This window comes from Balearica regulorum, chromosome 5, assembly GCF_011004875.1.
Source record: "Balearica regulorum gibbericeps isolate bBalReg1 chromosome 5, bBalReg1.pri, whole genome shotgun sequence".
NCBI classification, from domain to species: Eukaryota; Metazoa; Chordata; class Aves; order Gruiformes; family Gruidae; genus Balearica; species Balearica regulorum.
The window spans coordinates 19,456,559-19,477,908 of record NC_046188.1 but is presented as its reverse complement, the minus strand read 5'-3'; the positions used below and the strand labels follow the sequence as shown (position 1 = coordinate 19,477,908).

General features: G+C 39.4%; 1 protein-coding gene across 1 annotated transcript in view; it reads right to left on the bottom strand.

The window, feature by feature from the left end:
- Positions 1 to 10,049: 10,049 nt before the first annotated feature.
- The window catches only part of EFCAB11 (EF-hand calcium binding domain 11), a 74,005-nt gene continuing 62,704 nt past the window's right edge, over positions 10,050 to 21,350 (bottom strand). Inside the window, exons 5-6 of the mRNA XM_075752992.1 lie at positions 14,956 to 20,429; positions 10,050 to 13,804 (exon numbers count right to left, since the gene is read on the bottom strand). Of these exons, the coding sequence (XP_075609107.1) occupies positions 20,327 to 20,429 (103 nt within the window). The 3' untranslated portion in view covers positions 10,050 to 13,804; positions 14,956 to 20,326. The remainder of the gene's footprint in view (positions 13,805 to 14,955; positions 20,430 to 21,350) is intronic.

Below are 21,350 nucleotides of genomic sequence, written 5' to 3'. Positions count from 1 at the left end.
TGGAACTGGATATTGATGTCCCATTGTAATTATACCTGGAAAGCATCAGAGAGCAAAAGAGCACTGTCTGCACAGAATAAGAGTTGTCAATACAGTCACAAAGGTGTGGGGCACAGCAGCTGCTGGGTAGCACACTGGGTGCCAGCAGCACCCCACCCAGGCTCTCCGCATTGCTCACGGACAGCATGGGCAGCAAGGACACACAGCACTGTGCAATGCTCTCAGCTCTGCTAGGGAGATGTGCTCCTCTTCTCACATAAAGGCAATTCCTTTTCCACTGTACTATTTCTCACCTTGAATACTGTGTGATTCAGTATCAAAAGCCTATCTATCTATTGGCATCTCTAAGGTACTTATCTCCATGGTGTGATACCTGGGCATTATACAAGGAGTGAAATAATTATAGCAAGACTGCCTTGGGCAGCTTGTAATGATGGCAATTATTTTCATTTATGCTGCTATTTCTATAGATAGTTTTGAAATAAACAATGTGTACTTGCTCAGCTTCCTATGAAAATGTTTGTTAGATTTTTTTCCATTTATCTGTTTTGCTTGAGTTTCTTCCTTTTTCTCCTCCTGCACCTGAATTTTCCTTCCTTCCTTCCTTCCTTCCTTCCTTCCTTCCTTCCTTCCTTCCTTCCTTCCTTCCTTCCTTCCTTCCTTCACATTGCCCCTAAAAGAGAACAAAAAAAGTCAGAACCTTTTAAAAGACTATTTCCAAAAGGTTTTCCAAAGAAATGATTGTATTGGCTAAAAGAATGTGAACTGCATCTGCTGTTGCTTAACTCACCGAGTCAACTTATCTATTTTAATTTGTAGCAAAGCATAGGACTGGATGAGGCTAAATAAATATATGAGGTCTTTTATTGTTTGAGCTTATATTGTCTAAGGCTTAGTTCCCTCAGCTAATAAACAGACCTGGTTTTACTATGTTACTATTTCTGATGACAAGGCCAAATAAGTACCCAAATACAATTGGGTGTATTTAAAACAATGATTGGAAGATAGACACGGTTATACTTAAACTCTGTTCTGAACCTGAGAAAACTATGAGTTTTCATCCTGAGACAAGTGAGACACAAGATGCTCTGTTTGAGGGCCACCACTCAGACTGGAGAATCAAACATAGTTATGCAAAAAGGACAATTCACTGAAATTATAGAAGTCAAATTAGAAAAAAACCTTAAATTATTTAAATTGTTTGCAATGAGTTCCTCTTTCCATGCAGCTTATTTCTAAAGAATATGAAGTGTCTTTCCTTCTATTTGTATACTTTTGATTGAACTTAACTGGAATCAGTTTGCCCCTTAAAATCAGGTATAGATCCATCTTTTTACCATATGATTTAATAATCCCCCAAAATTTGCTGGGGTTCTTAGAAGACCTTTATTAATCTTCAGCAGATAAATAAGTATCATGTAAATAACAGTTTACATTGTTATTTACAACCAGGTAACAACCAAAACTGCCGACCATCTTCCTTCTCCAAGAAAAAATAATATTCATCAGTGAGATCAATGGGTAAAAAGACGAAACTTGTAATTACCCTGAATCCAACAAAGCAAAAAAGGATTCTTAACAAATCATTGCACATCTTTGTACATGTTGGTAGAAAAGTTTGCTAGAGAGCCTCCTCAGCTTGCGGGCACCAGACAGAGTGCCCTGGGGGACATCAGGGGGCTGGCAGCAGGGACCAGACCCAGAGCTGTGGGGACCCTGGGGTCAGCAGGTTTCCCCAGGGAGCTGGGAGAGCTTCGTGGGCTTGCTCAGCCTAAAAAGCCACTGAAAATGATGGGATGAGAAAGCCAAGCTTGAGGAAAGGATGTACTCTGCAGGGAGACATTCACAGCAGGGAGGCTGGTTTCCAAAACTTGTGCTCCATTTTGGGCCAGAAAGCTGAGTTTATCTATTGAAAAAGGTTATCCTGGTTTAGTTTAATATTACAGCATATGGATAAGACAAAGCTCTAAGGACTTGGACAGTGCTGACGTCTTTTCACATGCTCACTTTGAAGAGAGGGAGTGATGTGCCTGGCACAGGGTTGCATTACGGGTAAGTGCTAGGTCCCAAAGTGCTGCTCTGCATGGAGAGCAGTAACTCTGGCTTGTGGTGGAGGAAGAACAGAAATGCAAAGCAGAGACAACTTGATAAAATTTACTTTTCTTATTTTTTTCTTTATCCTTCACATTGTTACATTCTTAATGCATGCAGCATTCAGAAACAATTCAATTTTTAAGAGGGAAATTTCAGATTCTCAGCCATATAAACTAAAGTCTTTGATGTATTACACAGCAAGCGTTATTCTTTTTGTAATCATGACAGATGGTAAAGGATTTCCAGGGATCCAGAGATCAGCTCAGTCTATCAAAATTCTGCCCTACGAATGAGATGATAATGCACCACATGCCACTTCCCAGAGCCCAACAGCTAAATATGCTTGTAGCTGGCAGCATCTTGGCAAATTCTGCTCAATGTCTTAAGCAAAAAGGGGGTAGAAGAAAGTGTCTGAATAGCAGGTGCCAAGCTCTGCTTTTGGAAATCCGGGGGCAGAGAGGAGAGCAGTCCATGGGCTTCCACCAGATCAGCAGTGCAGCAAACAAGAACAGTGTCACATCCCCCTCACTTCCATTCAGTTCCAGGGAGTATTCAAGCACTATCAAGGCAGTCAGACATCTATCTCCTTTACTAAGCACCTCACTTTAAGCAGCAAGATTTTCAAAATGTTGAGCAGCCACAGCTCCCACTGAGATCATTGAGGGTTGCAGCAACTTAGCATGTGTGAAAGATTGGGGGATTTTAATTTCCACATTTAAATATCAACTCTGGTGTCTAACTTCAGGTGTCCAACACAATGGGAGCCAAAGCAAATAAGCATGTCTGCCCTGGCTATTACTTTTTGGAAAGCTGAGCATATCAGAAAATAATCCTGGGAATGAAGACTTCTTTCAATAAAATTGTTTTTACATAAAGATTACTGGAACAAAGCAATATTTTTCTTTATTTAAGTATTTCTTAATGTATTTACTCATACAAAATACCAGTCATTTCTAATATAGGAACATGTGTGCAGAACAAATAATGGAGTGAACTGGAGTTTTCTCCAGCACGTCTTTTCATATCCTCACTTGTGCTTCTGATTAGGTCGGAAGCACAGTGCTGGGATGGAGTAATGAACATCTACCCAGTAATTTATGTGACAGGAAATTGAACAACCAGCTCCTTGGCCATTATTTCAATGAATTTCCCAAGCTGTACATGCATCAAACAGTAACAGAAAAACAAAAATTCTGTTAAGCAAGAGGTCATTTTTCTAGGTATCTCTACAGGCTTTATGGGAAAAACCCCTCAGAATTAACCTGTTGACAGAAAATCTGTAAGACCAAATGTTTACTCATTTGATAATGAATTACCATGGTGGCCTAAACTGTCTGAAAGCATTAATGATTTTAGATGCCCCATAATATGGGATCCTGAAACCTATAAAATTATATTGGTTTTGGAAAAAAGCCATACATTTGCTACCCAAACCTCAGACCTTTTACCAAATGTTTTAAATTTGAACTCCAAGCTGCTGGGCACCCAAAATAGCTCAGTATTTTTACCAAAGTGTTAGCTCTTAGACTTGGAAATGGAGGAGGGGGGTGTTCCCCATCAGGAACATTACTCTGACAAGTCCACAACCAGATGCTAAAGTACCATCTTCCAGATGTGCTACAAATATAGGACTTGATTTTACTTATCCAAAATTAATAACACTAAGAGTTTATAGAATTAGTTTTGAAAAACTGGAGAGAATTACTAACTTTGTGAACCTGCCAGCCATGAATTTACAATCCGATAAAATATATTTGAACAAGAAACACTCTGCGGTTCCTTAGTTACCAAAACTTCAGTGAAGTTTAATGCTTAGGTGTGTTTAAATTGTCTGAAATATACTACATCAAAACCTTCAGCAGCAGCAAAGAGCAAGGTGCCTGTGTCCATTGAGTAATACAAGTATAAAATTCAATTCTATTTTTTCACTTTGACTGCCAATTTTATGGCATTTCATTTAAGCCTGAATCTCCAAAGAATCAATTCAAATTAGCTTTATAATTTTCCCCAAAGAATCTGCTTTAAAATAAATTGAATTGGAACATAAGACTTAGTAAATGAGTATAAAATTCAAGTGAACTTCTCTGAAGGAAAACCTCTTTTAATCAGAAGACAAATAAAGCTCAGGTGCAATAATATATGACAGCTCTAAAAATAGTTTGTCCTTGGTGGTGGTTTAACATTGGACAAACCATACTTCGTGTAGTTGCAATGTTTAAGGGTTTCATGCCATGTTACTGGGAAAATGAGTTGTTAAATAAGATTGTGTTTTAAGGCAGACATAAGAATCCTTTTTTTTTTGGTCAAGAAATGTCATTTCATCAAATCTTAGTGATGATATGGCAGAAGACCAGTGCTTTTTGACTTGTTTTTGTACAGTTGTGGTTCAGAATGAAATTTATGCAGTTTTCCATCATTGACAGTGGCATTATTTGTTACAGCTTTAGATGTTTTCCAGTACAGGTGTTAAAGTTTATCCTCCCTAAGCAGCCGATAGCAAGTGAAGGGACTGCATACCTGTGACCAGGTACCTTGACCACTGGCAGTGGGCGCAGGCTCCCGAGGACAGAGCAAGGAGGTGGGACAGTTGCAGCAGTCATCTGCCAATTCGGCTCAGCCTTCTCCCTGAGGAGGAGGAGAGGAGCATGTCTGGCACTGGACTGGAAATGAAGGCACAAAAGCATAGCCAGCAGCCAGTGGAGTTGTAAGGCAAAAGCTGAGGATGCTTACCTAAGGTGATATTAACAGATTTTAACCGCTGACGAGGTGTTCAGCAGAGGAGTGAACCCCGATGTCAACAGCCCTTCTGAGTCCTATCCTCATCATTAATTTTCACTGTCTCCTTGGCAATTCATTTAGCTTTCCTTTACAGTTCTGAATAGAAAATACTGAGAAAGTGATAAGATTAATTATCATATCACATATGCGTAAAAATCACTTTGCATTCTACTTCTATGCAGCTACGTTCAAGGTGGAAAGCTGAAATTGAGATAATATTAATTCCAGCCACAGCTTCATGCTGACCTGGTGTCAGGCATCCCCAGTAATCTACCTAAAGAAGGACAGTCAGGAGATGGGGATGTTCTCCTGTGGACTCCTGTGGCTCTTGCCCCATTGTAATCTTCAGAAAATTCACTTGAAATCCAGCTGAGGGAGATGTCTCCTGTTGCCTCACCATGGCAGCAGAATTCCAGGTCTCAGTTTGCTCAGCGATAATCACAAGCATGTTAATAAAGTGTTCAAAGGAAAAAAAATCATGCCTTCACTTTGATGCCACACGTTTACAGAGGTACTGAGTAGTCACTCATGTTGTCACCTTCTTTTTTCTGTAAAAGCAAGTCAAATCAGCAAATCGGATTACCTCCAATTTATGTTTTTAAAAATGTGAGAAATAGATAAAATAAGCAATTGTTTGGCAAAGGCTGAGGCAGGTCTGTGGTCGAACCGAGCAGCTCCTGCCCATCATTCTGCCCTTCGAAGCTGCAGGGGCTGTGAGAAGAGTTGCCCTTCATGCCACCAACATACCAGCGATTTCAACATTTCCTACCACCATCCATTGCAAACTCGTTACGTATGGAAGATGCACCTACGTCCAACATGCTGCAGTCTTGGTGTTTTGGGAGGAGCTGATGAGGGAATGGCAGTATTACCTCAAGAGTCCTGAAAATGTGAAGAAGGGGACTTGACCTTTTCTGCCCCAGAGGAGGCCTGGCGTTGTTTTGGGTCACACAGCAGGACGGTGTGTCCGCTCAGCACTGCACATAGTGACCCGGTGCAGGAGACTGTCTGCATCCAGGAGGTGAACAAACCCTTGGTGAACAAACAAAAATACCCCAACAATTCGCAGAACTCAGCTTTGTGACAGGACAGACCTCCAATGTAGCTTTTCTACATTTCTTCTGAACTTCAAAGAAATCACCTCACAAGCTGTTGAGGCAGCATGGGCTGGTGGCTCCCTGTGGGCCATGCGAGGTCCCTGGGGCAGCAGGGCAGGGCCTGGCAGCCAGGGCCCAACCCCAGGAGCAGGGCAGGCTAGGGGGGCACCAGGGGCAGCCCCCGCCCCGGGCATCAGGCACCTCCCTGGGGACAAGGACAGGCCGAGGCCGAGCTGGGACATGGGCCCGCAGGTGAGCCCAATTTGGCAGGGCCCATGGCCGGGCAGGGCGGGGCTGTGAGGAGCTGGAGACCGGCCCTGCTGCAGTGTCGCTGGGGCAGGGGCTGACGGCCCTGGGGGCCTGACATGGGGTCTGGGCCGTGGGCAGGGTGGGGGAGCCCCGGGGTGGCTGGGAAGGGGCAGTCAGGCCCATCAGTGTCCTTAGGACCCTGACAGAAATTCTACTGTTCTTATGTTTTACCCTCTATGATACAGACAGATACAGTACTGAAGAGCAAAAGCCCCTCTGCTGTATCTGACAACCTTCATTAATATTATTTCTGGCTTCTGCTTGAAAAAAATATATTGCTAATATCCATTTGGGCAATGAGATGTCCAAGATGCCCAACAGAGAACAAACGACAGGAGTACAACACTCCATAGATACAGTCAGAGAAGTCTTCATTCAGGACACCTCATTATTCACTTAATTATTCATTTTGTTTATTTACAGTAGAGATATTACACATAATATGGTGTAAATCCCTAGCATCCTCAAACACCAGATGCTGGTTTTCTCTCCAGTCCCAAAAGGAAAAACCAAAGCATCACTGTGAGAATTAACAAAAAAGCCCAATTAAATTCCTTGCCAGAATGTTAATTTCCCAAAGATAAAAGCAGCAAATTAATAATAAGCTTCTAGTCACCTCCCTTATCACTTTTGCACACATTTGAAATGACAATAATCTGTGTTTAAAATGGACATCATCAGGTAGACAAGCAAATTTTAAAACTGATTAAAAAAACCCCAAATATATAATGCTTCGCCATTTTCTCATCTCAAATACAGGTCATAGGGAAGAACTGCTAAGGGCATTTCTCCACGGAATGACAAGTTATACACAAATGTTGGTATAAAGGCATGGGAGATGAGAAGTCTTCATGCAGAATACAGAGGACCACAGCAGGGGCTGGAAGGATCTCAGAGGTCATTCTTTCATCTCCTTGCCCCATGGCAGAATGGACTATACCTAAGCTTTTCTTGGCAGGTACATGTTCTTAGAGCCCCCCTGTTAATGGGCATTTGACAGCTGCTCCAGGCAATAGATCCTTGCCAGTCACTCCCTGATCATTAAAGAGTTTTTCCTGCTTTAAAGTAAATCTCACTTGCCACAGTTTAATCACATTACTTTTTGTACTATCAATGGACAGGAAGAAAAGGATTATTTTTTTTTTAATATATCTGCAAGTCTTTTGTGCATTTGAGTAATGTTACCATGTCCTCGCTCAGTTTTCCCTTCTTCCTGGGATTTTTCCCAATTGCTGTGACACCACCCGCTGTTTTGGGGGGGACAAGGGCAATGCCATACACACTCGTGTCAAAGGGAGTTTTGCCATCGACTGCAGCAGAAGCTGGCCTGAGCCCCAGCCACCTTTGAACCCTGCTCTTGCCTGCAATTTCCCCTGTGCCAGGGAAGCCCTAGCAGTATGTGATAAAATGAGCTGAAGGCTCATGCCACTCCATGCTCATAGTTAAAATTAATTTTTTCAAGCCCAACAGTGTCAGGTATCTTTCAACCATATTTTAATTCAATTCAGAAATATTATTATTAAATGCACATTTCTTAAAAGGTTTTGACAAGGCATTGCTCATTTTTTGTATCAGCGTCCTACAAAATCATAAAGCCTCACATTAAACACACTTCTGTTTCATGTGTGGGACCAAATCAGCACTTTTCATTATCAACGAGCAACACATCTTAAGTTGCAACCAGACGGCACTTGAGCAATTATGCACATATATTATCTGGCACAGGGAGGAGAAACATCAAACATAGCTTGCCAACCTACTGTTGCCCATGTGATTTTTATAATACCAGAGACTATATTTAGGTTTTCTGTTGATTGATTCAGGAAGGGGCATTAACAGGTTTTGCCAAACATGCAAAAAATGCAGTATTCACATAGCTGGAGATAAGTAATCGGTCAGAAAACAGTGGAGTAAGGACCTTATCTCAGCAGGAAGAAAGATTAACTATGATGTACCCTGTCTTAGAGGCAGAGACCCTTTTCGACATGTTTGGGGAGTACTTTGCCTACTGGGATCCTGTACAAGGACAGATGCTGCTGCAGTAGATATTCCTGAAATAGTGATCAAGAGTATTTAAAGGAAAGAAATTATTTTATACTGGATTACATGCAGTTTCCAGCATGGAGGCTTTACAAGTCATAAAAATACAAAGTGTAAGATAAACCTAGTCCTATATTTCAGGTAAGTGAATATCACATGTATTTTGTAATATACAGTAACATTCTAACTGTAGAGGTAGATTAACTGCTATGCTCTGAAAAGGGACAATAAAATGATATCATGGTGTTTATTGGACACCAATGATTTTTGAATCAAATATAAATTGTAAGTATAAAGATGCTTTGCATAGTTGCAAATCTTCCAACAAAACTTCCAACACAAGTTGACGTGTAACTAAATTACTGTTTTCATGCACTATCATCAGAATTCAAGATTCTGCCGACAAAATAAAATCTTCACTGATGCCTCTGTTTGCACCGATTATGGATGGGATATTGAAAAATGTCCTGGGGTATTTCTCTGTTGTGGAGCACAATACAGAGACAGCCACAGTTAGCAACAGATAAACGAGCTCAGATATTGAAAGCAGCTTAGCTTCAGTTGCTTTTCACTGACATAAATTAGCTCCTGCGCATCTTTATGTCCCAAGTCTAGCCCTAAGGTATTCAGTAATGTGTTGTACGGAACTTCAGTGAGGCAAGCCACCAATTTTCATATACGCTTTTGAAAATCCCACTTTTACCTTCACTGGTGCCTGTGCAGCCCTGCCAGTGCAGGATTTGCATTGGGTGAAATGGAATACAAATCAGCAGACACAATTAATATTGCTATTACAATCATGCCTATGGAATAAAAATATATCAAAAAAGTTTTATGTTAATGCAACTGCTTTTGTATGAAAAGCACACTTTCACTTGTTTGCATATTTCCCTCAGTACTTTAAGTGCATTTCTAGTGTAATTTTCCAAGGTATTCTCAATTCTGCTGAGATGCTCGGGTCAGCATGATGTGCCACTGACAGGCTTCGTCTAGTTTGTTTCTGGACTCTTTTCAGTTCTATTCTTCAAAACAGTGTCCTTACTAAGTCTCTATCAGCATTTCTGCTATACAATCAGCAGGACTGCTTAAAGACAGTAACACATTTAAACCTTCTCTTTGTATATAATGACTTTATCAACAGAAGTCTAAATTTTGTTTAAACTAGTGTAAACTAAATTCATGCTGTTGAAAAGTAAATAGAAAAGAAAGTAGAAAGGAATTTGAAGTCATTTATGTTAGAGTGTGAAGATTCAGACTACCTCTGGAAAACACTGAAATACAATCTGTTTAACATTTGTCTTGGCTTCAGATTCTCCTCTAGGAGAATTTTTAGGTAGACTTCCCAGGGATATATGCTCAAAGGGTCCTTGCATTAACTGAGATTTTATCTCCTGGAAATCTCCACTTTTTCATGTAATAACAGGATGTCATGTCCATAACCACTGCGTAACAGAAAGAGTGAAGAAAACCTCCAACATGAGAGATTGAAGATAGGTACTTCAATTATTGCCACTGACTTGGGAAGTATTTCCTGGAATCTGAGATACTCTGTACGAGCTCTCAGAGAAGCCCACAGCTTTAAACACATACAAAGTTACATAAAAATATGTATGCCTATGATCTTCATTTGTTCATTTTATATCATTTTAGGAATATAAATGGATGTTCAAATCAGTATAAACATTTACACTTATTCTAACATGCCTTCCAGTGTGAGAATGACATAAAAAGGCCTAAATATAAATCAGAATTGCAGATAATGCACGAGATGATAGATAAACCAATACACAGTCAATAAGAAATCATAGGGTGGTATTATACTTAGATCAATCAACACATTTTTAAACATCGGATCTTGTTGAATAAACTTGATATGATTTTCCTATGAAATTACAAGTCTAGCGTATCAATGTTGGTCTGATATGACAGTCTCTGTGAGGCATTTGACTCAGTACTAAAGAACATTTGGATTTTGAAATTACTGTATAAAAGCAATGCAGCATACACTAAAGGGATTCGAGTGTCCTAAAATACCCTCATTTATGAGGAATCTTTTCTAAATTATTTTCCAGAAGACTTGTTTTGTGATCTTTCATTCTTAATATGTTATTCTTTAATGATTGTGTTAGTTTTTAGATTAATGAAGACTTGCGAGTACTTAAGTGGACAGCTCATTTTTTACCACATTTAAACACTTGATGCAATACACAAACCACATTGGGCACATCTTTGCGAAATACAGGGATATGTCATCAAGAAAAAAATATTTTTTTTCTTATCAGCCCAAATAGATAGAGGTTTTGAAGTAAAATATAACTGAAGGATTTTCCACCTCTTCTGCGTGCAAGTCCATCTTCGGTTCTTTCCGTCTTTGATACCAATGTCCCTGTTAAGAGCTATAGCTTTTCTGAAAGCATGATAAAAGTAATTTTAAAAAAAAAGTAGGTGTAAGGGAGAGCAAAGCTGTCACTGAAGAATTTCCTCTGTTGTCAGAAGGCTGCAGAACACTATTAATTAGCAGTTAAATTCTAATATCTCATTTGTATGCTTCCTAGAAGAAAGAAGGATGCTGTAAAAGAACAGTGAATGACATATCTATATAAAAGATCATAAATATACTTTGAAAGCCTTTGACTGTTTACATTTTCTGATGACAGAGTCTAGGTTTTGTTTTTTCAATGATGATTGGAAGGATCCAGGCCATTTCAAGTTTAGCTTAGACTGTGTTTAGCAGTTCTTGTAAAAGCCTCAATAAGTCTTCAAGACTAACAGTGTGCCCTCCAAATTTCTTAATCCAGTGACTAAGGATGCTGGGGAAGTATGAAGGGACTGAACCACAGGTAGCATCCAGGCTTGTGTGCTCTTTCTAAATAGCGTTTCCCATGGGCACAGTTGGAGACAGGCAATTGAGCTAGATGGACCACGAACCTGACCCTATAGGGCATTTCTAAAGTTCTTATGATTTCAGTAGGACAAAGGTGCCTGAACTTCTTTATGTCCCTTGGCTGATGCTGTACACCATTTCTAAATTTTTTTGTTCCATACTATAGTTAGTTAGAAAACTGCCATAGAGAACAGCAAACTGCAATGATGAATCACCGCAATGGAGAACTGGTACAAATCAGAGAGCTACAAATATTTTCTTTATGATCCTACTGTTCTTTTTGCCATGGCCAGCTCTCAACTACAGATCCAATGTGATTTCTCACCCTTGACTTACAGTCCTCAGTTCTGTATGTCTAAGAATTGGTCTTTTCCTGATCTAAATTTTAATACTTCATACCAACTTGTAGACTGTGACAGTTTTCACAATTAAGAGCAAAATCTTATAATCATGGCAACGTTGTAAACATAGGTTCTGACCAGTCTTTGTCAAAGGCACCTTATCAGTATTAAACGATTTTTTAATAAATCTGGATGACTCACTTTTCTTAAGCTCCAGTAAAATTTAGGTGATTTGCTGTTTAGAAATCCGCAGCTGTTCTCATGGATCACTGTGAACAGAGAAAATCTCTCTACGAAGTAGTCTCTGTCTGATCATAATACACCCAGGTTGTGGCACTGCATAAAGATTTGAACGCTACTTGTCTAATAAGGCAGATGAAGCACGGGAAAGCATTCCAGAGGGTTCCCAGCAGATGCCGAGGAGGACTGCTCCACCATTCAAAGCAACACAGCTGGGTCAGCACAGCAGAGCACAGGGCCCAAACCTTCCTTCTGGGCAGCATTTTGTACGGTATTGCCCTGCAGAGTATAAATACATCAGTCGTCAAGTACCAGTCTGAGGATCTACCTCATGTTCTCAGCAAACTGTGGGAGTGAGGCTGTCTATTATACTTGTCTGATTTTTAAAATTCTTCTTTTTCCTGTTTATTCATATGAAGTGTCTAATTTTAAAAACCTAAAAATGCAGGCTGATTCCTGCAGGATTTTCAAAGCTATGTACACAGATAGTGCATGAACTGTTAGATTCCCATAGAAGCTAGCACTTAGCTGCCTCAACCATTTTGCAGATTACAAGAGCCATCTTCCTATGGCTTAAATATTGCAAATAATCTGACTTCTAATTTTTATTTCTTATTTATGATATATATGTATTTTTATTTAAAGTTATATAATGTATGAATGAAGATCATGGCAAAAATAAAGAGAAATCGAACTGCTTGCCAACATCATTTCTGAATTAACAGTGCATCTATTTCACTACTGAATCTTCAAATTATTATTATGAAAGCTATAGAACATAAAACGGGATACATTATTACACTGCTGTATAAAGCCACAGTTATTTCCACAACTTCAGTAGTGAGCGCAGTTATCATCATCTCAAAGACTGTAGTAGGACTGAAAAAAAATCACAGAGAAAGGAGCAGATGTGATTCAAGACAGAATCACTTCTATAGTATGGGACATAATATAAGGGAGTTGTAAACCTCTGGCTGCTGGACACACAGAGTGTGCTATGAAAGCATCACTCTTCTACGCCCCTACTGCTATATGGTTAATCATCACTACTGCCAACTCTCAGAGGCTGGACATGGGAAGAGGTGGATCTTAAGTCTTCCCTGTACAACAGGTACAATTTTCTGGCATTTAGCTTCAGTTTCAGGACTCTGCTTTTCATCTTCTATGTGGTGAAATTCTGTCTCTGTCCAGACAGGGCTTTTGAGCTCCATCATCTGCACTAATCTGCAACTGCCACTGTAGGTCTGACTTCAGGGCAGTATTAAAATCTCCAGTAAAATGTGTTCATTTCACAAAGCTAACTATGAAACAAACAAACAAACCAACCCCAAAACATTTAATTAAACATATTAATTCAGATCAAGAGCGTCTCAGAAAAAAGAAAGCTTAAAACACAATGCTAATATATTTGCTAGTTTATCAGGCATGACCTATCTTCCAAATGGGGACTTGGAAAATCTGGGATACTCAGGATCCTTCTTCAGGGCTGCTCTCTTTGGGCATAGCATATCAGTTCTGGAACAGAGCTTCCCTCATCCAAAATAATGCTGTCAGAAGTCAGAATTTCATGTAATTCATCTTCTGAGGCCTTTTGAGACAGTTAAATATGTCTGTGTGCTGCTTCCCCAACAGAGTGGGTAAGTAGAACTTCAAATGAGTTGTTATTTGTACTCTTTTATCACTAGAATTTCATATTACTAACTCTCAAGATTGCCCTTAGCCAGGAATAGGAATGCTAACAAATATATGACACTTACAATGTTTGACTATGACATGATTCCATAGCATCTGTTACATATCAATATGTCACTGAATATTTCACAATTATTTAACATCTATAACAGCTTTCTCCTCCAAGAAAGATTAAGTATTTCAAAGTTCTTTCCTTTCTAGCGTAAATGTTCTGCAGCTATAGGGTTTTCTCAGCAGACCTATCTCAGGTCTTTTAATGCAGCAGCTCATCCTAAGATGTACTATTGTAGGTGTCTTATTTTCATAGCTAGTTTGTAAGCCATCTTCATCTACATTCTTGTGTTGGGTTTGCATGGCAAGGTTTGGGTGGCGGGGGGCGGGGGGCTACAGGGGTGGCTTCTGTGAGAAGCTGCTAGAAGCTTCCCCTGTGTCTGACAGAGCCAATGCCAGCCGGCTCCAAGATGGACCCTCCGCTGGCCAAGGCCAAGCCAATCAGCGCCTCTGTGATTGATAACATATTTAAGAAGGGAAAAAAACAGTTAGGGAGAGAGCTTTTGCAGCCGGAGAGAGGAACGAGAAGATGTAAGAAACTCTGCAGACACCAAGGTCAGTGCAGAAGGAGGGGCAGGAGGTGCTCCAGGCACCAGAGCAGAGATCCCCCTGCAGCCCGTGGTGAAGACCATGGTGAAGCAGGCTGTCCCCCTGCAGCCCATGGAGGGAGGATGAGGGGGTGTAGAGATTCCACCTGCAGCCCGTGGAGGACCCCACGCCGGAGCAGGTGGAGACACCTGAAGGAGGCTGTGGCCCCCTGGGAAGCCCACGCTGGAGCAAGCTCCTGGCAGGACCTGTGGACCCATGGAGAGAGGAGCCCACGCCAGAGCAGGTTTGCTGGCAGCACTTGTGACCCCGTGGGGGACCCCACGCTGGAGCAGTTTGCTCCTGAAGGTCTGCACCCTGTGGGAGAGACCCACACTGGAGCAGTTCGTGAAGGACTGTAGCCCGTGGGAGAGACTCACGTTGGAGAAGTTCATGAAGGACTGTCTCCCGTGAGAGGGACACCATGCTGGAGCAGGGGAACAATGAGAGGAGTCCTCCCCCTGAGGATGAAGAAGCGGCAGAAACACCGCATGATGAACTGACCGTAACCCCCACTCCCCGTCCCCCTGTGCTGCTGAGGGGGGAGGAGGTTGAAGCCGGGAGTGAAGTTGAGCCCGGGAAGATGGGAGGGGTGGGGGGAGGTGTTTTAAGATTTGGTTTTATTTCTCATTCCTCTACTCTGTTTTGCTTAGTAATAGATTAGATGAATTCCCTCTCTAAGTTCAGTCTGTTTTGCTCATGACGATAATTAGTGAGTGATCTCTCCCTGTCCTTATCTCAACCCATAAGTTTTTCGTTGTACTTTTTCTCCCCTGTCTAGAGAAGGAGGGGAGTGATGGAGCGGCTCTGGTGGGCACCTGGCCCCCAGCCAGGGTCAACCCACCACAATTCTTTAACATTTTCTTGTATTTTGTAAAGTCAATGGTAAAAGAAACAAAATTTTCACCTTACATATTAAATTTATATAAATTAGAATGACTGTAACAGAAATATATATCTAAATGCAAACTTGACTGGAATACATATAGAAATACTCCTCCTTGGTATCAGTGAGAGATCTCATCTGCCTAAGGCTGAGATTTTCACCATAGTATAGGTATCAAAGCAATTTTAAGCACCAGACTCCGTGGCTAACTCTACATTAGCAAATACTTCAGTGCAAAAGCAGTTTAGTATTATGATGCCATTGCTGCTGAGTCACTAGATGAAATGTTCTCACCACACATTTTGTTCAAAGTTGTCTGAATAGAAGCTATGCAACAGAACTGTGGCTTTCTTGTCCACAGGATCCTTCACCCTAGGAAACTCCATGCCATCCTTTGGTCTGCCTCATGCAGCAGCATGTCACTGCCCTGTCTCCTTACGGTCTCAAATTGAAAAGCAGCTTTATTTCTGTTCCTGCTTATTTCTGGCTGATGCTGGTTGCCAAACTCTGCCCTGCTCTAAGTTTGATCAACATTTAAAGGTCCCATTCGAAGGGGCTAACAAAGGCCTGGAGCCATGGAAACAAATTCAAGAGGACACCGTGATGGCAGTGACACGGGCTTTTCTTTCAAATGAAAAACCAGACATGGAGAATGGGATGCCTTGCTGCTGTGACTCCAAGTCAGCTGAACTTGGAGAACTTCATGGTGGTGCACTTAGTCATCATTCAGACTCATGTTTCCATTAGGTATTGAAGCACATTTTGTGCATGCCCAGAGTGGTCTTGTAGTTTACTCTTCTCCAAAATTAATCTTGATTTGCACACATCATAGTGACTTAGCAAACTGAACCAATACACAGAAAGTGGAGCAAATCAGAACCACACTATGTTTTGAGCCAAAAAGTTAATGCATGTACAACCTCTGGGACCTTTTAAAATTCAGCACTAATTTTTTATTTCTTGCAAATAAGAGGCTCAGATATGGATCCTTAAATAACTATGATTAAAAACCCTACTTGTCATTTCTGTTTCTTACGGACAATGGTGCAATGTATTTTCTCAAATTGTTACTGGCAATCTCTATACAAACAGGTCTGACTCTTTTTTACATTTGGGCAGCCTTCCCAAAGAGCAGTGTTAAGGAATCAAAGCAGGGATGCAGATGTAATTCATCCTAATTTTAAGACTGAATTTCATTGCCGGAGATGTGTAAAGCCGATATGTTATAGTACATGAGAGTCATGCCAAAGCTTTTCTTTGAACTGTGACATTTTGTGTGTCAGCTAGTTACTGGGTTTGACTTGTCAGCCACCACCCACCCAGCTGATTAAAGACAGAAGAAACAGTAACACTGCCACAAACCCAATGTATTATCTTTACACTAAGTTTTATTTTGGGAACCTTATAGGGACATATTGCATATTCTGTGATGTACTGCGTATATTTATTGTTTGATTCGTCTGATTACTGAATAAATGGATTAAATACTCGTTATTTGATACACCAGGAAAAAAAATAAACAAAACATTTCAATGAGGAGAATCTTGACACAGGGCTTAATTGTCTGGATTCTTTTTCAGTCAAAGCTCTCCCAGATTTCAGTATACTACACTGTGCAGACTACCAGGAATGTCAGGTTACCCAAAGACCACAGTTTAACAGCTCCTCATTCAATCGATAAAGTATTAGAATCACAGAATAGTTTGGGTTGGAAGGGACCTCAAAGATCATCTAATTCCAACCCCCCTGCTACGGGCAGGGACACCCTCCACTAGACCACGTTGCCCAAAGCCCCATCCAACCTGGCCTTGAACACTTCCAGGGAGGGGACATCCACAGCTTCTCTGAGCAATTTGTCCAATCTAAATCTACTCTCTTTCAGTTTAAAAACATTGCCCCTTGTCCTGTCACTACAGACCTTGGTAAAAAGTCTAAATCATCCAAATCCTTTAAAAGGAAATTACAGATTACTAGATTTCAACATCTATAGTGAATTACAGAAGCCCCAGGGGAAGAAAACAAATATACTTTGATAGTATTTATGGTTATATAATCTATCTGTATCCTGTAAAATGGCAGCAATAAGCTACGTGTATAAAGGATCCATTTGCAAATAATTTAAACAGATGAGTCCTCACTTGAAAATTTGAGAAAAGTAAATATTCTTTTTATGAGTATTTTTTACAGGGAAATCCTGCTTGTTAAGTAACTGAGGTGTCAGAAAACAAAAGAAGTCTACATAGTAAGAAAGCAAATGTGCTCATAAACTTGAAAAGATAATATAACATTCTAGTAAGTAAATTCTGAAGATCCACCTCTGTGCTGTTCCATAGGGTACATGAATAATTAGTTAAAGAGCTATGGCTCTTTAGCTACTGCAACTCATTTTTTTCAGTGCTGGAGGTTCACCCATAATTCATTTCCCAGGGATGTGCCAAAAAGGGTAGCCATCAAACAAAAGAAAACTTATCTGGGCTCATGTCATTCGTATCATTGATGTCCTTACGCACATGGAAAAGTTGCAGATGAGAATGTGACCTGCTAATGAGTTTATAGTGCCATTTCATGTCAGTCTAGACTTGACATGAGTTGTCAGAGTTGCAGCTTGTAAGCTAAGGCTGATCACAGCTCTTAGCTCTACCGATCCTTTCATGTTGACCTTTCATGTTGAGGTGTTACATCAGCAATAGAAAACATACAGAAATGAAGAGCATGTGGCCTCTTTCATCCAATAGCTGGGTAGCTGTTGCTTTTATTGTTTCCCAAACCATTACTGAGAATAGGCCACCACCTAACCCACCTAATAAATGTCATTCCTAATTTTATCAATTTGTAGTGATGGCTGAAGTATTTCTACAGTTCGCTAGCCAAAACCCAGATAAGCACGAGCTAGTAACTAATTTCTATTCAACTATTCAGTAGGAAGAGTGTCATCAGGGCCTACTCAGTTCCACTCAGCTATGGTCATCTGCAGTTTCTTTCTGTCAGTCCCCACAGGAGGAAAAACAAGAACACTTATGATCCTTTAATACAGTTCTGTCCTTTTCTAAAAAAAATTCCAACATTGTAAAATAATTTCATTGGCCTCTTCTAAAGTTTATGTTCTCAGTAATTCACGTTCACAGCAACTTTTCAAGTCCTTAAGAAAATGAGGATTGAGAGCATATGGAAGTAAAGGAGATGATAGAGAGCACTTTCTTCTCTAGAGTTCCTTGCCAATGTACAAGACATACCTACTTCTTAAAATGAAAAGCATACAAAAACCTTTCTGTCTTATAATATTTAACAGAAGACTATATTTGTACAATATAGCACATGTATTGTCAGATATTTAGACAACAAACCACAGCTAGACTAGAAATATAAACAAGAGGCCATAGACTTTTTAACTGCTCCTTATGAACTAAATATAGATATTTTTAAAGTAAGTAAAATAATAAAAAATAATACTATAATAAAATAATACTGCATGAATTCAGTGTTTAGGAAGGATACAGGATCTGGGCACCGTAAAAACTGAAGTTTACTGACTAAAAAAATACAGTGTAATAATATCACAGCAAGCCATCATACATTTTGTCATGAATGTATCTAGACCTGTAGCAACTATCCCTGTGGGATAATAGTTCAATCTGCTGTATCTCAGAAGAGGCTGTGATGATATTGCTAATTAACATCCTCAGTGATGATTCTCTTATGAAAACATTCATCTATTGGGAAATGGCATTTCTAAGGCAAAACCTCCAATCTATTAGCACGTCTTGCCATCACCTTTCAAAGGTAACCAGTTCGCTCCCACTGATTAGCACATAAAGCATACTATTTGAGTTACAGCTCACTTAATCTAATGGATATCTGGTTCTTATACATAGAATCACATATATCTGCTGATATGTTCAGTGTTTCCAACTTCCTTCCATTATTTATACATTATCTGCCTTAGAATTAAAAAAAAAAAGAAAGATTTCACTTTGCCTATACCTAGTGAGATACATACATGTAAGGGGAATGGAAAACATAGACATCATTTTATACATACTTCACCTGTAAATGGTACTCTGGCATGCCTCACTAAAATTTGAAAGAAATTGGAGACACTCTTAAGAGTAGAATTGATACTTTCTTCTTCTTACTGATCATTATTATTTGCTATTTGTTAATTATTTACAGCAGTATTAAGTGCGTGCTACAGTCTGTAAGCTCACTTGAGGAGGGAATTGTTTCTGGGCAGTTTCAAAAGAAATCTCTAATCCAAGCAATTTAACAGCTGGCAGGTAAACAGAAATGAAGCAATAGAGTGGACCATATGATCAGAGACAGTGCCCGTAATGAAATCTCTATTATTGGTAACTATTAATATGAACACACAAAGGCAGTAGGAAGTGAGTGATCACAGATAAAATAAATTGAATAAGAAAGATTTATCTCACTACAGCACAGCTTGGATGGATATATATAAAGTTACAGCAGGCAAGAACATCTCCCGGTTACTGGGTAAGAGAGGGGAGAGAAGGGAAGATAGCTTTGTAGACAAAGACAGATTCTACCTTATGCTTCCTCTCAACTTCTGGGAAATTCTCTGATATTGCTGAAGTATATATATATACAAATTCTTCCCTAAAAGTCAGCTGAAGGTTTGAATACACAGAATTTTCAGCCTGTGACATTGAGGTCCATGATGTACATTTTAAAGATTTATTCGCATCTCCATTTAAAAAATTGTTTTTTTTTTAAAAAAAAGCTAAGTATTATGCTTACTTCCTTACATACACAGTTCTTGATAATTGTTCAGAATTAAATCACGTAGCTAATTAATCAATAAATGCTAAATTTAAAATAATGTGTAATATATATAAAAAGGAACAATATATGAAAGTGAAACAATAAAGGAAAGACAAATATACTAGTGATTTTAAAAAAACCAGGCATTATCTGCCATAAATTTAATCAGTTTCTATACATGTGAGATATTTTGGTCTGTCAACAAAGGGCTGTTGAAAAAATGAACAAATAAATTTCACAGTAACTGGAAATCAGAGTTGTTCCTTTTTCATCTAAGTCAAAAAGTAAAAAGTACAGAGTTACAGTTCCTAACTAGGGTGACTGGGAATCAATTGAGATTTCAAATATTTTAAGTATTCTACACACACATACACATGTAAATTAATACACCCAACTTGTCAACAGTAAAGCTTCAAAGGCTGTTCTTCAGAGCTACACTTACAGTCAAAGTTCTTAAAATGCTGGCTGAAACAAATGAAGTTTCATTGATTTTTAAATATCTTGAGATCTGAAGTTTTCACTTTGTCTTTTCACCAGAGAATATTCTTTAGGCAAAGTACAGTGGTGATATTTCATCTTGTCCGTACTTCATTGCAGATTCAAACTCTTTGAAGCTGATGTGGCCATCAGAATTCTGATTGACTTCTCTGTAAGAGAAAAGAGATTTGGTATATAAAACCCAAAAGACATTATGTAAAACAGACATTATACTTAGCTGTAAATATACAACGCCAATATTGTTTCTGAAGAGCTCAAGAGTCCTACCACTTGAATTTCATACAAAGAATTAATGAACTAAAAAATGCTTTTTGTGTAGTACATCTCATATGAGGATCTCAAAGCTTTTTAAAAAGAACAATTGTCATTGTGTATTCAACAGGAGATACAAGTTAATTACAAAATGACTTGTGCAAATTTAGCACTTTTAGCACAAATTTAGTTCTTATACCTCATCTCCAGTTTCCCAAATTCAATCACCTGTGGCAGAGAACCTCAAAGTTCCATAACACAACATGCAACCCAAGACCTCTAGGTCTTAAGATAATGCAAACTTACATTTAAAATTCCCCAAATTGCCTCGTGACCTTCCATATGATGCAAGCAGCTTATTTTGAAATACAGATTATGTTAACAGAAGACCTACTCCTTGTGGTTGTAAGAAAAAAAGCTAATTTGTATGTTAGTATATGCTAAAGTGGATATTCCAATAGTCAAAAAAAATCTCTGAAAACTAAAAGCTATTATTTCCATGATATAAGCTGACAGAAGATGTCAATTCAATTAACACCACTAACACACAGGGCTAAGTTTTATCAAATACACTTTGCAAAATTATTTGATGCAGTTATAAATTAGGCTGACAAAATAATATTCTGTAAAGTATTTGTCTTAGTTCTGCCTAACACAAAGATCGCTAGAATTACAGTGCTGCGAACTTTGCCATCACCATTAGTGTTCAATGGTAGTATTCCCACCATCTTGCAGCATACAAAATGGGATGCATCTTCTACATCAACAAAATTGAAAATTCCAAAATAATCCACGTTGTTTAGCACAGACACATTTTATTA